General features: G+C 41.4%; 1 protein-coding gene across 1 annotated transcript in view; it reads right to left on the bottom strand.

Moving 5' to 3' along the window:
* Window positions 1-17,099, bottom strand: part of LOC144455956 (uncharacterized) — a 47,716-nt gene that overhangs the window by 11,135 nt on the left and 19,482 nt on the right. The window contains exons 2-3 of the mRNA XM_078150398.1: window positions 16,836-16,915; window positions 15,946-16,744 (exon numbers count right to left, since the gene is read on the bottom strand). Coding sequence (XP_078006524.1) covers window positions 15,946-16,744; window positions 16,836-16,915 — 879 coding nt within the window. The remainder of the gene's footprint in view (window positions 1-15,945; window positions 16,745-16,835; window positions 16,916-17,099) is intronic.

A 17,099-nucleotide genomic window follows, 5' to 3' on the forward strand; every position in this document is an offset into this window, starting at 1 on the left:
AATAAAAAATTCCCTAAAACCTATGATCCCAAAGTCCATGGGAAGCCCCAGAGAAAGTGGGCTCTGCCACTCTTTTTTGTGTTGGCCAAGAATTGGAAATTGAGGAGATACCTATTAATTGGGGAATTGCTCTTTGCTGGTAATTTTGGAATTTGGCTACTATATTCTTGGTGTTTTCAATTTGGGACTTCTTTCAGGAGGTGTTCGATGTATTCTTCCGATGGCTATTTTACCCTCTGGTTCTAGGACCTCAGGGCAGATGATTTCCTGGAAGATGCTGTCTAGAGTGTTTTTTTCATCATAGTTTTCAGGTAGACCAATAATTTTTAAATTATCTCTCCTGGATCTATTTTCCAAGTCAGTTGTTTTACCAATGAGGTACTCTATATGTTTTCACCCAATTTTATATTCTTTTGTTACTGTTTGAGTGATTTTCACTCTCTCACAGAGTCATTAGCTTCCACTTGCCCAATTCTAATTTTTAACACATTGTTTTCTTCTGTTAGATTTTATACCTCCTTCTCCATTTGGCCAATTATGCTTTTTAAGGAGTTATTTTCTTCACTTTACTTTTTTCCAGTTGGCCAATTGTATTTTTTAAGGACTTGTTTTCTACAGTTAATTTTTGTCCTTCCTTTTCCAAGCTATTGACTGTCTCTTACATACCTCTCATTTCCCAATTTTTCTTCTACCTCTCTCATTTGGCTTTTAAAATCCTTTTTGGAGAGCCAAGACGGTGGAGTAAGAGGTAAGTCACTCCTACCCTCCCCTTATTAACCCTTAAAAGCCTAGAAAATATCACCCCAGGAAAAACCCTGGAAAAGCTGAACCAGAAGAAAGAGGGGGTGCAGCAGTCCAGTAGCTCAGGTAGCTTGAAGGATTATTGGGAAAGGCTCCTCTTACCCTGGGGGAAGGGGAGCAGTACAGATCAGGAGGTGTCCCAGCAAGCTAGCAGTGAGCCCTACCTCAGCATACCAGGAGGAGATCCTGAAGCCCAGGTGATGGAGCAGGCAAACACCAACACCTGGACTCCTGAGTGCCTCAGTGAGGGCTGGGGAACTGGTGGAAACCAGCTTGGAAAATCACCAGATGCTTTGGCATTCTACAGCAACCTGGTCGCCCAGTGCCTCAGCAAAAATAAGGGAAGCAGCACTAAAAAGGGCCCAAGGCAGATAAACACCCTGCAACATCCATCTGAAAGAAGCTGAAGAAAGCCAAAGGAAAGGAAAAGCAGGCAACCTAGAGTTGCCCTAGAGTTCCAGCTTTGCTGATTCCAGCCCAACACCAGGTAAGCTGCCAGAACCCTAAAGTCTCCAACTGCCAACAATAGAGGCCCCAGCACACAAAACCAGTGACCAGGCCCTAAGCTCCCCAGCAGGAGAGCTTAATCTCTTTAAAGGCCAGGAAATAAACAAAAACCATGAACAAAAAGAAACTTACCATAGATTCATATTATGAGAACAGTGAAGATCGAGGCAGAAATTCTGAAGAGGACAACATAGTCAAAAAACCTACATCTGGAACCTCAAAAGGGAATATGAACTGGTTTGAAGCCCAAACAGCCTTCTTAGAAGAGCTCAAGAAGGATTTTACAAGTCAAATGAGAGAGGTAGAAGAAAAATGGGAAAAGAAATGAGAGGTACGCAAGAGAGCGTCAATAGCTTGAAAAAGGAAGGACAAAAATTAACTGAAGAAAACAAGTCCCTAAAAAATACAACTGGACAAATGGGGAAGGAGGTACAAAATCTAATAAAAGAAAATAATTTGCTAAAAATCAGAATTGGGCAAAAGGAAGCCAATGACAAGACAGCAAGATTCAGTTAAACAAAAACAAAAGAATGAAAAAATAGACAAAAATGTAAAATACCTCATTGGTAAAAAAACTGACCTGGAAAATCGGTCCAGGACAGAAAATTTAAAAATTATTGGTCTACCTGAAAATCATGATGAAAAAAAGAGCCTTGACAGTATCTTTCAGGAAATCATCAAGGAAAACTGCCCTCAGGTCCTAGAAACAGAAGGTAAAATAGCCATAGAAAGGATCCACTGATCACCTCCTGAAAGAGATCCCAGATTGAAAACACCAAGGAATATAGTAGCCAAATTCCAAAATTACCAGGTCAAAGAGAAAATGCTACAAGTAGCCAGAAAGAAACAATTTGAATATCATGGAACCATAGTCAGGATTACACAGGCCCTTGCAGCTTCTATATTAAAAGACCACAGGGCATGGAATATGATATTCCATAAGGCAAAGGAGCTTGGATTACAACCAAGGATCAACTACCCAGCAAAAATGAGCACGACCTTTCAGGGGAGGAGATAGATATCCAATAAAATAGGGGGCTTCCAAATCTTCCTGATAAAAAGACCAGAGCTCAAGAGAAAATTTGATCTTCAAATATAACACTCAAGAGAGACATAAAAAGGTAAACGGGACAGAAAAATATAGCATATTGTTAATAAAGGCTAACTCTTTTACATCCTTACAAGGGAAGATGACACTTCTAACTCTTGAAAACTGTATTGTTATCACACCATGTTCAAGGGGTATACATAAAGGGGGTGGATATAAGTTCACTTTGATGTAATGATGAAAAAATAAATCTAATCAAGTGGGTTACTGGATCCAAGTAAGTGGATTAATCTGATCTAAGAAAATGTACTGAGAGAAAAGGAAAGGAGGAGGCAGACAAGGGTAAATTACATCACAGGAAAAGGCACAAAAACCTATTACAGCAAACAGGGAAAGAAGGGAGGGAGATGAGCAGTGTTTGAACCTTACTCTCATCAGAATTGGCTCAAGAAGGGAATAAAGTGGCTTCTGGAAGCCAAGATGGCGGAGTGAAAAGGTAGTCGCTCTCACTCTCCCCCCCTATCACCCTCTGTAAACCCAGAATATATCGCCAGGAAAAAAAAAAAAAACCCTGGAACACCTGAACTACAAGAAAGACAAGGAGCAGCAGTACAGTAGCCCAGCAAACGGGTCTCCCAGTGCCTCAGCGAAAACAAGGGGCCCCAGGCAGATAAGTACCCTGCAGCATTCATCTGAAAGGAGGTGAAGAAAACAACCTAAAGGCTTCCTAAAGCCCTGGCCTTGCTGATTCCAACCCAACACCAGGTGAGCTGTAGGAAGCCTCCAATTGTGAAGAAATCCTGAAGCCCAGGTGGTAGAGCAGGCAAACACCAACACCTGGACCTCCGAGTGCCTCAGTGAGGGCAGGGGAACCAGTGGAAACTAGCTCAGAAAACCACCAGGAGCCTCGGCACTCCACTGCAAAGGAATCTCCCAGTGCATTAGCAGAAACGAGGGAGACAACACTGCAGGGGGCCCCAGGCAGATAAACATCCTGCAGCAGCCATCTAAAAGGAGTGGAAGAAAGCTAAAGGAAAGGAAAAGCAGGCAACCTAGAATTGCCTGAAAGTTCCAGCCTTGCTGATTCCAGCCAACACAAGGTAAGCTGCCAGAAACCTACAGCCTCCAATCCCAGCATAAGAGGCCCCAGAACGCAAAGCCAGTGACCAAGACCTAGGCTCCCAACACAAGAAGCTTGGGTCAGTACCCTCTGTGCCCCAGCAGGAGAGCTCAATCTCTTTAAAGGGAATAAGGAAACACCATGAGTAAAAAGAAACGTACCAAAGACTCATATTATGAGAAGAGTGAAGATCAAGACAGAAATTCTGAAGAGGACAACATTGTCAACAAACCCACATCTGCAACAACAAAAGGGAATATGAACTGGTCTGAAGCCCAAAAAGCCTTCTTAGAAGAGCTCAAGAAGGATTTTAATAGTCAAATGAGAGAGGTAAAAGAGTCCTTCAAAAATACAATTGGCCAGTTGGAAAAAAAATACACTGAAGAAAACAAGTCCCTAAAAAACACAATTGGCCAATTGAAGAAGGAAGGACAAAAACTAACAGAAGAGTACACTGAAGAAAACAAGTCCCTAAAAAACACAATTGGCCAGTTGAAGAAGGAAGTACAAAATCTAACAGAAGAGTATGCTGAAGGAAACAAGTCCCTAAAAAACACAATTGGCCAGTTGAAGAAGGAAGTACAAAAACTAACAGAAGAAAACAATCTGTTAAAAACTAGAATTGGACAAATGGAAACTAATGTCTCTATGAGAGAGCAAGAATCAGTCAAACAGAAACAAAAAAATGAAAAAATCGATGAAAATGTAAAATACCTCATCAGTAAAACAACCGACCTGGAAAATCGACTCAGGAGAGACAATTTAAAAATTATTGGACTACCTGAAAATCATGATGAAAAAAAGCCTGGACAGTATCTTTCAGGAAATCATAAAGGAAAACTGCCCGGAAGTCCTAGAACCAGAAGGGAAAATAACCATAGAAAGAATCCACCGATCACCACCTGAAAGAGATCCCAAATTGACAACGCCAAGAAATATAATAGCAAAATTCCAAAATTACCAGATGAAAGAGAAGGTGCTGCAAGCAGCCAGAAAGAAAGAATTTAAATATCATGGAACCACAGTCAGGATTACACAGGACCTTGCAGCTTCTACATTAAAAGACCGCAGGGCATGGAACATGATATTCCGAAAGGCAAAGGAGCTTGGAATGCAGCCAAGGATCAATTACCCAGCAAAAATGAGCATCATTTTTCAAGGGAGGAGGTGGATATTCAACGAAATAGGAGACTTCCAAACTTTCCTGATAAAAAGACCAGAGCTCAACAAAAAATTTGATCTTCAAGTACAGGACTCAAGAAGGACTTAAAAAGGTAAATGGGACAGAAGGATACAATATGTTGTTAATAAGGGGGGGGGCTGTTTAAACCCTACAAGGGAATATGAGACTTGCAACCCTTGAGAACTGTATTGTTATTACACCTTGTTAAAGGAGTATACATAAAGAGGGTGGATATTAGTTGACTTTGATGTAATGATAAAAAAAAATCTAATCAAGTGGGTTAAATGGATCCAAATAAATGGATCAATTTATCTTAGAAAATGTACTGAGAAAGGAGGAGGCAGACAAGGGTAAATTACATTACAGGAAAAGACACAAAATCCTATTACAGCAGAGGGAAAGGGGGGGGAGCATTGTTTGAACCTTACTCTCATCAGATTAGGCTCAAGAAGGGCATAATATAATCAGTTAGGTATAGAAATCTAACTTGCCCTATAGGCAGTAGGAGGGAAAAGGGGAAAGAAAAGGGAGGGGGAAAGAAGGGAGGGAAGCAGCAGTAAGACTAAAGGGGAAGAAAAGGGAAAGGGATAATAAAAGGGGGAAGGGACTGAAGGAGGGTGGTCAAAAGCAAAACACTAGTGAAGGGGAGAAAGGAAAAAGGAGAAAGAAAAGCATAAATAGGGGGAAAAGGATGGAGAAAAAGACACAGATAGTAATCATAACTGTGAATGTGAATGGGATGAACTCTCCCATAAAACGGAAATGGATTGCAGAATGGATTAAAAACCATAATCCTACAATATGTTGTTTACAGGAAACACATTTGAAAAAGAGTGACACATACAGGGTAAAGGTAAAAGGCTGGAGCAGAATATATTATGCTCAGCTGAAGTAAAAAAAGCAGGGGTAGCAATCCTGATCTCAGACAAAGCAAAAGCAAAAATAGATCTAATCAAAAGAGATAAGGAAGGAAACTACATCCTGCTAAAAGGCACCATAGACAATGAAGTAATATCATTACTAAATATATATGCACCAAATGGTATAGCATCCAAATTCTTACAGGAGAAGTTCAGGGAGTTACAGGAAGAAATAGACAGCAAAACTATACTAGTGGGGGACCTGAACCTCCCCCTCTTGGCACTAGATAAGTCTAACCACAAAATAAACAAGAAAGACGTTAAGGAGGTGAATAGAACATTAGAAAAGTCAGGTATGATAGACCTCTGGAGAAAACTGAATGGGGATAGAAAGGAATATACTTTTTTTTCGGCAGCACATGGCACATACACAAAAATTGACCATGTACTAGGGCATAAAAACCTCACAATCCAATGCAGAAAGGCAGAAATATTAAATGCATCCTTTTCAGATCATGATGCAATAAAAATTATATGTAATAAAGGGCCATGGAAAGATAGACTAAAAAATAATTGGAAACTAAATAATCTAATCCTAAAAAATGATTGGGTCAAACAACAAATCATAGAAACAATCAATAATTTCATTCAAGAGAATGACAATAATGAGACAACATACCAAAACCTATGGGATGCAGCAAAAGCAGTTCTTAGGGGAAGTTTTATATCCCTAAATGCTTACATAAATAAAATAGAAAAAGAGATTAGAAAAAGAACAAATTAAAAATCCTCAACTAAACACCAAATTAGAAATATTGAAAACCAAAGGAAAAATTAAGAAAATTGAAATTAAGAAAACTGTTGAACTAATAAATAAAACTAAGAGCTGGTTTTATGAAAAAATCAATAAAATAGATAAGCCTTTGGTTAATTTAATTAAAAAAAAGAAAGAAGAAAACCAAATTACTAGTATCAAGAATGAAGAGGGCGAAGCTACCACCAAAGAAGAGGAAATTAAAACAATAATTAGAAACTATTTTGCCCAACTATATGCCAACAAATTTGACAATCTTAGTGAAATGGATACATATTTACAAAAATATAAATTGCCCAGATTAACCGAAGAGGAAGTAAAATACTTACATAACCCCATCTCAGAAAAGCACTTCCCAGAGTTTTGCTGAGACACTAGGAGACTTGACTGCTGTAGAACACCCACGCATGTAGTGATTTTCCGAGCCTGGTTTCCACTGGTTCCCCCACCCTTATTGAGGCACTCTGGGTCCTGGTGATGATGTTTGCCTGCTCCACTAGCTGGGGTTCAGGATCTCCCGCTGGTATGCTGAGGAGGGGGTTTCTGCAAGCTTGCTGGGACACCTCCTGTTCTATACTGCTCCCCTTCCCCCAGGGCAAGAGGGGGCTTTTCCTGTTAAGCTACTGGACTGCTGTACTCCATCTTTCTGCTGGTTTAGCTGTTCCAGGGTTTTTCCTGGGGTGATATTTTCTGGGCTTCCAGAGGTTAGTAAGGAACGGTGATAAGTGACTTACTTCTTACTCTGCCATCTTGGCTCCCGGAATCAGAACTCAATTGTGGAACTGCTGAACAAGTTGTGGTATACAAATGTAATGGAACACTATTGTGCTATAAGAAATGACAAACAGGCAGACTTCAGAAAAACCTAGAAAGACATGAACTGATGCTGAGTGAAGTGAACATTGTACATAGGAGAACACTGTACACAGTAACAGCAACACTGTTCGATGACCAGCTTTGATAGACTTAGCTCCTCTCGTAAAAATGCAATGATCTAAGATGACTCCAAAAGATTCACTGAAGAAAAATGCTATCCACTTCCAGAGAAAAACTATGGAGTCTGAATGAAGATGGAAGGGTACTATTTGCTCTCTTTGTTGCTGTTTCTTTCTCGTGATTCCCCCTATTGGTTCTAATTCTTCTTACAACATAACTAAAGAGAAAATCTCAAAATTGAAATTGAAAATAATGAAAATAATATGAATACACACACACACACACACATACATATATGTATATGTAGGGCCTATATCAGATTGCATGCCATCTTGGGGAGGGTGAGGGAGAAAGGGGAGAAAATCTAGAACTCAAAATCTTATGGAAGTGAATATTGTAAGCTAAACATAAATAATTAATTAATTGAAAGAAAAAAAAGATACAAAGTGGGCTCTGCTCTGGTCCCACCTCTATCCCCAGATTTTCCAACAAAGGAAGAATGAGCACTTGCTAAATTTGCTGTTAAGGAGATCCTTGTTCAAGTAGGGTTTGGAATAGAGGGTCTCTGTGGTCCTATTCAACATCTGTGATAACTATAAATACAATTTGATTTATTTCCCTCATCTGTAAGCTTCCTCATGAGAAATGACAATTTGACATCCACAATGATAATGGCCCAATTCTACCCCTAGGTAGTACATGAGAATCTTATGTGTGTGGATGGGATCAGTATCAATAAAATACTCTAGCATATCTCTCCCCCTTATACACTACACCAAGCGATCCCTAGCATTCCATTCCTTTGAGCTTTCATGGGCTTTCCCCTGCACCTGGAATGCTCTTATCCTTCCTTTACTTCCAGTTCCTCTTAGAATCTTTATCTCATTCAATATTCCATTTGGATTAAGGGTCTTCTTCCCATCAGAAGCCTTTTCCTGATTACTCCCTCCTAACTCAAACCTAGTTGTAAACGGTTTCCCTGCCAGCTAAAATCCCCTTTCATTTACAGGCTGCATTCAAGTTCCCCAGTGGAATGAAAGCTCCTTGTGGGGAGAGGCTGTGTCATTTTTACTTTGTATCACTATCTCCAACACAGTGCCTTAAACATAGAAGTCATTCAATAAACATTAGCTGAATTGAATTGGGGAAAAAATGCAGACAGTTAACTTTGCTAAGACACCAGAATTTCATTTTATGCTGTGTCTTGTTTATCAAGAATCTTCTACTTGAAGACCTGATGGGAGGAACATTTAGCTACCTCCCATGGTAACCCGTGCAACTAACTTGCTGAAAGAGACAGACACAGAGACAGCAAATACAGGTACGACTATAGATAATAATATATATAGGACTTAAGTTTTAAAAGTGATTATTCTAAGCCAGAAGTGTCAACACCAGTTGCACAATTTCTAAGTTCTATTAGAACCAGATTAAATTGTAATTGGGAAATATTAAAAAAAAAAACAAATAAAATGCAATAGAACATATATTTGATGTTAATGTTTCTTTTTTTTTTTTTTTGGACTTCCACTTCCAGAAGCCAAGATGAGATAATAAGAGGTGAATCACTCTTAGCCTCCCTTATGAACCCTTGAAAGCCTAGAAAATATCACCCCAGTAAAAAACCCTGGAACAGCTCAACCAGAAGAAAGAGGGGGTGCAGCAGTCCAGTAGCTCAGGTAGCTTGAAGGATTAATGGGAAAGGGCCCTCTTACCCTGGTGGAAAGGGAGCAGTACAGAACAGGAGATGTCCCAGCAAGCTAGCAGAAAGCCCTACCTCAGCACACCAGGAGGAGATCCTGAAGCCCAGGTAGTGAAGCAGGCAAACACCAACATCAGGACTCCCAAGTGCCTCACTGAGGGTGGGGGAACCACTGGAAACAAGGTTGGAAAACCACCAGACTCCTGGGCATTCCATAGCAACCAGCTCTCCCAGCGCCTCAGCAGAACTAAGAGAAGCAGCGTTCCAAGGGGCCCAAGGTGGATAAATACCCTACAACATCCATCTGAAAAGAGCTGAAGAAAGCAAAAGGAAGCAAAGGCCTAGATGAGCAGGAAATCTCCAGGAGCCACACTACCCAATCCTACCCCTAGAGTTCCAGCCTTGCTGACTCCAGCCCATGAGGTAAGCTGCCAGAACCCCACAGCCTCCAAAGGCTCCAGCACACTAAGCCAGCTACCAAGCCCTAGGTTCCCAAAACAAGAAGCTTGGGTCAGTGCCCTCTGCTCCCCAGCAGAAGAGCTCAATCTCTGTAACGGCCAGGAAATAAGCAAACACCATGAGCAAAAAGAAACATACCAGAGATTCATATTATGAGAAGAGTGAAGGTCAAGGTAGAAATTCTAAAGAGGAGAACATTGTCAACAAACTCACATCTGGAACCTCAAAAGGGAATATGAACTGGTCTGAAGCCCAAAAAGCCTTCTTAGAAGAGCTGGAGAAGGATTTTAAAAGTCAAATGAGAGAGGTAGAAGAGTCCTTAAAAAAATACACCAAAGAGTCAATAGCTTGGAAAAGGAAGGACAAAAATTAACTGCAGAAAACAAGTCCTTAAAAAATACAATTGGCCAACTAGAAAAAAGTACACTCAAGAAAGCATGACCCTGAAAAATACAACTGGACAAATGGGGAAGGAGGTACAAAATCTAATAAAAGAAAACAATTTGTTAAAAATTAGAATTGGGCAAAAGGAAGCCAATGACTCTACAAGAGAGCAAGATTCAGTCAAACAAAAACAAAAGAATGAAAAAATAGATGAAAACGTAAAATACTCATTGGTAAAACAACTGACCTAGAAAATCAATCTAGGAGAGCCAATTTAAAAATTATTGGTCTACCTGAAAATCATGATGAAAAAAAGAGCCTTGACAGTATCTTTCAGGAAATCATCAAGGAAAACTGCCCTCAGGTCCTAGAAACAGAGGGTAAAATAGCCATAGAAAGGATCCACTGATCACCACCTGAAAGAGATCCCAGATTGAAAACACCAAGGAATATAGTAGCCAAATTCCAAAATCACTAGGTCATAGAGAAAATACTGCAAGCAGACAGAAAGAAACAATTTAAATATCATGGAACCATAGTCAGGATTACACAGGCCCCTTGCAGCTTCTACATTAAAAGACCACAGGGCATGGAATATGGTATTCCATAAGGCAAAGGAGCTTGGATTACAACCAAGGATCAACTACCCAGCAAAAATGAGCATGACCTTTCAGGGGAGGAGATAGATATCCAATAAAATAGGGGGCTTCCAAATCTTCCTGATAAAAAGACCAGAGCTCAAGAGAAAATTTGATCTTCAAATATAACACTCAAGAGAGACATAAAAAGGTAAACGGGACAGAAAAATATAGCATATTGTTAATAAAGGCTAACTCTTTTACATCCTTACAAGGGAAGATGACACTTCTAACTCTTGAAAACTGTATTGTTATCACACCATGTTCAAGGGGTATACATAAAGGGGGTGGATATAAGTTCACTTTGATGTAATGATGAAAAAATAAATCTAATCAAGTGGGTTACTGGATCCAAGTAAGTGGATTAATCTGATCTAAGAAAATGTACTGAGAGAAAAGGAAAGGAGGAGGCAGACAAGGGTAAATTACATCACAGGAAAAGGCACAAAAACCTATTACAGCAAACAGGGAAAGAAGGGAGGGAGATGAGCAGTGTTTGAACCTTACTCTCATCAGAATTGGCTCAAGAAGGGAATAAAGTAATCAGTTAGGTATAGAAATCTAACTAGCCCTCTAGGCAGGAGGGAAAAGGGGAAAGAAAAGGGAGGGGGCTAATAGAAGGGAGGTGGGACTGAGGGAGTTGGTGGTCAAAAGCAAAACATTAGTGAGGAAGGGAAAGGAGAAAGAAAAGTGTAAACACGGAGGTAAAAGGATGGAGAGAAAGATGCAGATAATAATCATAACTGTGAATGTGATATATGAATGTAATGGAATACTATTGGGCTATAAGAAATGATGAATATGCTGACTTCAGAAAAACCTGGAAAGACTTGTGTCGTCTGATGCTGAGTGAAGTGAGCAGAACCAGGAGAACATTGTACACAGTAACAGACGCTCATATTGACAGACTTCACCCTTCTCAGCAATACAAGGATCTAAGACATCTCCAAAGGCCTCATGATGGAAAATGCTTTCCACAAAGGAAAAAGAACTATGGAGTATGAATGCAGATTGAAGCTTACTATTTGCTTTTTTTTCCTTCTGTTGTGTTTTGTTTCCTTTTTCTGGTGGTTCCTCCTACTGGTTCTAATTCTTACAACATCACTAATGTGAAAATATCTTTAATAGGAATGTATATGTATAGCCTATATCAGTTTGCTCGCTGTCTTGGGGAAGGAGGTAAGGAAAATTTAAAACTCAAAAGCTTATGGAAGTGATTGTTGATAGATTAAAAGACAAATAAATATTAAAAAAATATGCATTTTTCTGAGTCAATACATCATTTCATTTGATTCTTAAGTTAATCCTGGGGATCAGACACTATTATTATCCTCACTTTAAAGATGAGGAAAGTGAGGCTGTAAAAAACAGTAACCAGCCTAGTCACAGTGTCTGAGGCTGAATTTGACTTTGGATTCAAGTCCAGTGCTCTATCCAATACTTTGTCATTTATGTGTCTGTTTTTAATCAATCAATCACTATACAGAGTATAAACATGTACTCAGGTTCCATTTATTTGGTTCTATATAACTGGCATCTCCCTTTTTCCAATACCATACCTGTGTAATCAGAGAATTTTCTCTGATTTTTGAAACATTAAGTTCTCTATGAAGTTCCAGCAAAGCCATAATTAGTCAAAATATGTATTTGTGTGGGACAAGTGAAAGTTTCTCATATGAAATGGAAGCTACGCCCCAAAAATTTAGTTAAGGCTTTAGCATTAGCTGGGCCTAAGTTTCGTTTTCCTGTGAATCATATAATAGGGTCATATACCAGCTGCCCACCCCCTTCCTTGTTTCGTAACTATCACCCCAACCTTATCCTCACCAGATAAGGCAATCTTCTGGCTTCCAAGCTTGGTTTGGGTAAAATATATCTCTTGGGTTCTAAATACAGATTGTAAGGTCTCTTGCCTCAACCAATGAGGATAAAGAGATTGAGGTAAACAAGTGGGGAGGGGGGTTTCTTGGAGTGGTTTGTCTAAGGGTATATAACTGGTTGCTTGCTGTTGTATCTTGCCTCACTACTCCAGTCTGCCCTGGGTAGGTGATGCCCAACTCTCAAGCGAGACTTGCTAGAATAAAACTTCTGTTTTCTACTGAGAGAAACCTCTGAATTTTTATTTGGGTAGGTGGTCTGAATCCCACTCATATTGGTCTTTTCACTGCAGACTAGTGAGACTGTGCTTTAATCCCCTTAAATGTGCCTTCATGGGCTTTTGTAAAATATCTTATTTGGCAATAGTAGTCAATTAAGGTTAGTGTGAAATGATGCCCCAACCCCAGAAAATATTAAGATTCAGCCAAAGGAAATATTGCACAGACAAAAATGGCCTCAATCTGCATGCAGCAGAAAAGGGAGAAGGGAATAAGCATTTATTTGATATGAAGAAAAGCAAAAAGAAATCAATGAGTGAAAAAAGACAAAAACTAAAACTATTTCCTTCTCAATTTGAAACCAGACTGCACTCCCACCCAACCTTGGCATGTGCTTTCTCTGCAGTAAATTAGCCTGAAAGCTCGCTGATCATTATTAAATAAGGCTTTCAGAAAATATTCTTTGATATCATATGTATTAAGCAAAAGAATTAATCATTCAAAATTACAAGAGTAGCTGTAACATGCTTTAAATTACAGCTAAAACTGGAACTGCCTCTATAATGTCATTCTGGTGATTACCCAGTCAGGCTACACAAGAAGTATCTGGCTAACAGTGGCATCAGGGTAGTCAGTTTCTACAGTGCATAAGGCATATGGGCATAGTGGGAAATTTTCAAGCTTATCTCTACAGGCATATAGGAAAAAGAAAACCCCAGAAACGGGACAATGAGTAGTACTTGGTTTAGGGACAAAATGACCAACCAATCCACAAATACCCATTACGTTGAGGACTTGGTGCTATTCCATCAATCAACAAAACATTTGTTAAAAGCTTAGTGGCACCAAGCATTGGGGTAAAAGTATTAGAGAAACAAAGAAAGGCAAAAACTGTGATTACACAGACAAAACCAGTCCCTGTCCTGAAAGCCCTTCCATTCTATCTAGTTTATCCAGGTTAAAATTTATCCTAACAAAATTTTAAGCTGTTATGTATGTATAATGCTTAATACAAAAAACAAAACTCTCAAAGGATTTGTATTGGGGAAATAAATCCTACATTTACTGATTTTTGTTGCTATTCTGACACATTTAAATTAGGCACTGCTAACTAGCTATTTTAAAGGCATCTTAAAATCCATGCATCTCAGAGGTACAAGCACTTTTATTAAGCAAAAATTCTACTCTTTCCTTCTCTAAGTTCATTTAGTAGCTAGCCTTTTCTTTAAACATCTGTTATAAGAACATTATTAATTTGAAGAGCTTATCACTTTAACACTTTTCATATTTTGAGATAAATGATTTTTTTAAAACCACTGCTATGGAAGAAAGGTTTCTGAGTAGGAAAAATGTCTTGTCTTATACTGCTATCATTTCTTGGATTCTCCAAATATGATTTAAATAAAGAGCACTCTTCTGCTCTTGTACAAGAGTCAATATCCTCCATTAAGAATAATCCAAAGGATAATAAAGAATAAAGAAAATGTCATCACAAGCCTTGTTCATTGTGTGGAAGTAGAAAAAGAGATGATTAAGACGGCTTATTTAAAGAAAAGCAGAGTGGAATCTATATGTCTTTGTATTCTTTTACTAGCCTAAGTAAGGGTGAGGCAGAAAGAAAAGGGAGAGGGGGTCAAGTTTTTTAACTTGGATAGAGAACTTTCAAAAATATTTTTTCCATTACTGTATTTCAATACAATTGGTTTTCTTTTTAATCCTTTATGTTTTATTTTATGTATTTAAAAGTATGATTCTGAGAAGGGAGTCCATAAGTTTCACCGGACTGCACAAGAGGATCATGACATAAATAAATAAACAAACAAATAAATAAAATAAAAAAATAAAATAAAGGTTTTGTCTCTGTTTAGGGAAAGGGTAATCCCTAATGCGTAAAAGCAACTGTCACAGGCAACCCAAAATTGCATCAGAAAACAACAATAACAACAACAACAATAATAATGCGTAGTAAAGCCCTACGTAGCAAAACCACCCTCAGTGGGTGGGCACAAGGTAAATTAAAAAAAAAAACATCAAGTTAAAAGCCTTCAGAGTTTACACTTTATTTTTTACTTTCTCCCACTCAGAAATATAGCCTACTCACTGACAACTGAGGGAAAAGAAGGTGGTCTAGCTTTAAATGGAAAGGGGGCACAAACCACAAGATAAATGAAAAAACGAGGACAGTTTCATTTGCATAAGCACCCAAACATTGCTGACGTCACCGTGCACCAGCCTAGATCCCGCCCAGATTTACTCCAGCCATTCTGAGAAGGGATGCAGCGAAAAGGGATGGGGATGAGGAGGGCGAAGGAGGAGCAACAGCCCTGAGCATCTGCTCCAAGCATTCATCGTTTAACATCGAGTAAATATCTGGAAACTCCAACACACTATTATAATAATACTCTACGCTGTCGAGATTTACAATCATCACCACCACCCCCAACCACCTGTTAAAAAAATTGCTTTTGATTTGGAGGCTTGGAGACCTGTTAATTTCACCACCACCCCCCACTGTGACATTCAAAAGGCAGTAGGTTATTTTTTTTTCTAAGTGGAAGGGGCGTTAAAATAGCTCAAGGCCACTCCTGGATTGCAAGTTATTTCTGCCCTACGCAACACTTACTACCAAGCTGAAATGTGAATGAATTAAGCAGAGCATTTGATTCCTCTATCCCTGCCCATCCACCCCCCAATCAGCCACCCACGCACGCAGCAGGACCAGGCTCCAAAACGACAACGTAGCCCTTCGCTGATCTCCCCTGCTCCCTTCCCTGATCCCTCTGAAGAAACACACATTTAGAACGGATGGTTTCCCAGCTCAGGTAGCATCAAAAGGGACCTGGGGTGATGGAGAGAAAGGATAACGTTTTCCTTGGGGTCGGTGCAAAGGAAGGCTCTAGCGAATGAGCGATGAGACGGCTCTCCCCCTCTCCGCCCCCATCTCTAAAATCAGCACACAGCACCCTCTTCTCGATTCACTGAGAAAACCCAAAGCTAAGTCCTCTTTGCGGGCCCAGCCCAAGCCGCTATTCCTCCCAGAACTCGCTCCTCCCTTTTCTGAACCACCCTTTGGCAAACCCTATCAAGGAGACGGAAAAATCTTGGGAAGATGCTGCTTGGCTGCAACTGCTGCTGCGGGGAATTTCCATGGGAGGCGGCCACCCTCCTCATGGTCCCTCGGTTTGTACACAGACACTCGTGCACACTCACAGATAAAACACACACACACACCGCTCTCCCGCAGAATGGATCATGCGCCCTTCCCCAGTTCTCGGGAGTCTCGTGATGCGCCCCAAGCCGTCTGTCTCTCATCCATCCCTCCATGCTTCCCCCGCGAGGCCCCCTGCGAACCCTCTGGGCGCAGGGCACGGGGGCCGACGACCCGGACTCTCCTTACCATGCAGCTGGGTCCGGGGCAGCCTCCCAGGAGTGGCTGGGGCGGGGGGGGGCGGCGGCGGCGGCGGGGGCAGGGGCAGAGGCAGAGGCAGAGGCAGCGGCGGCGGCGGCGGCGGCGGCGGGCGCAGCAGCAGCAGGGTCCCGCAGGCTGGCAGGGGCGGGGGCGCCGGTGGTGGAGGCTGCGGCTGCGGCTGCGGCTGTCCGAAGGCCGGCGGCGCGGGCTGCTGCGGGCAGGCGGCCGCCTGATGCGCGGTCTGCAGAGAATGAGTAGAGGTGTACAGACTGATGTGCGTGCTCGTGTGGGTCGGGCTGTGGGTGTAGGTGCAGGTGTAGGTGTGGGTGTGAGTGTAGGTGTATGCGTGTGTGTCAGTGAAGGCGAGGGAGCGCAGGATGAGCGAGTGTGTGTATGTGTGAGTGTGTGTGTATGTGTGTGACGGAGGCGCACATGGGCCCGGCCCTCCCATGAAGCGGCTGTTTAAAGGCAGCGAGAGGGAGGAGGGGGATCGAGGGGGAGGAGGCAAGGGGGGGGCGGTCGAGCTGGCGGGCGAGCCGAGGCGAGGCTGAGCCAGGGAGCCGCACCTCCGTCCGCCGCCCGCCGGGCTTGACGCAGAGACGTCCGCAGCGCCCACCCGCAGTATCCTCCCTGCGCCCTGGTTACAGGGCACGCAGAGCGCAGGGTGGACCGGGGATGCTAGAGTCGGGGACTGCAGACCGACGGCCAGTAGGATCCTTTCTTGAGCAACTCGTCCTCTCCATCCCTCCACCTCCCCACAGCAAAAAGGTCCGGGTGCCTCTCTCCCCTAGGCTTTGTCTGCAGCAGTGTTACGGGACAGGGCGTGACCTCCCCACCTTGTGAAACGGAGGGCCAACAAGCACTCATTCAGGGCTTACTACTGAAGGGTACGGTCCTAGGACCCCTAAAACAATCATCAGCAAGCATGGATTAAGCGCCTGTTGTGTTTCCTGTAGCTCTGACAGTACAAAGACAAAAAAAAATATTCCTACTCTCTATGGTGGAGACAAACCTGTGTATAAATGTAAAGGAATATATCATAGTATCATAGTGTCTGCCCTCACTCCCAAACTGACTTATGTTGAGTAATTTTTTTTTAAATATTTGCCCTTATTCATTGTATATTTCTGCTTATGTATTTT

This window comes from Phascolarctos cinereus, unplaced genomic scaffold (genome assembly GCF_003287225.1).
Source record: "Phascolarctos cinereus isolate Bilbo 61053 unplaced genomic scaffold, phaCin_HiC Scaffold_1;HRSCAF=81, whole genome shotgun sequence".
NCBI classification, from domain to species: Eukaryota; Metazoa; Chordata; class Mammalia; order Diprotodontia; family Phascolarctidae; genus Phascolarctos; species Phascolarctos cinereus.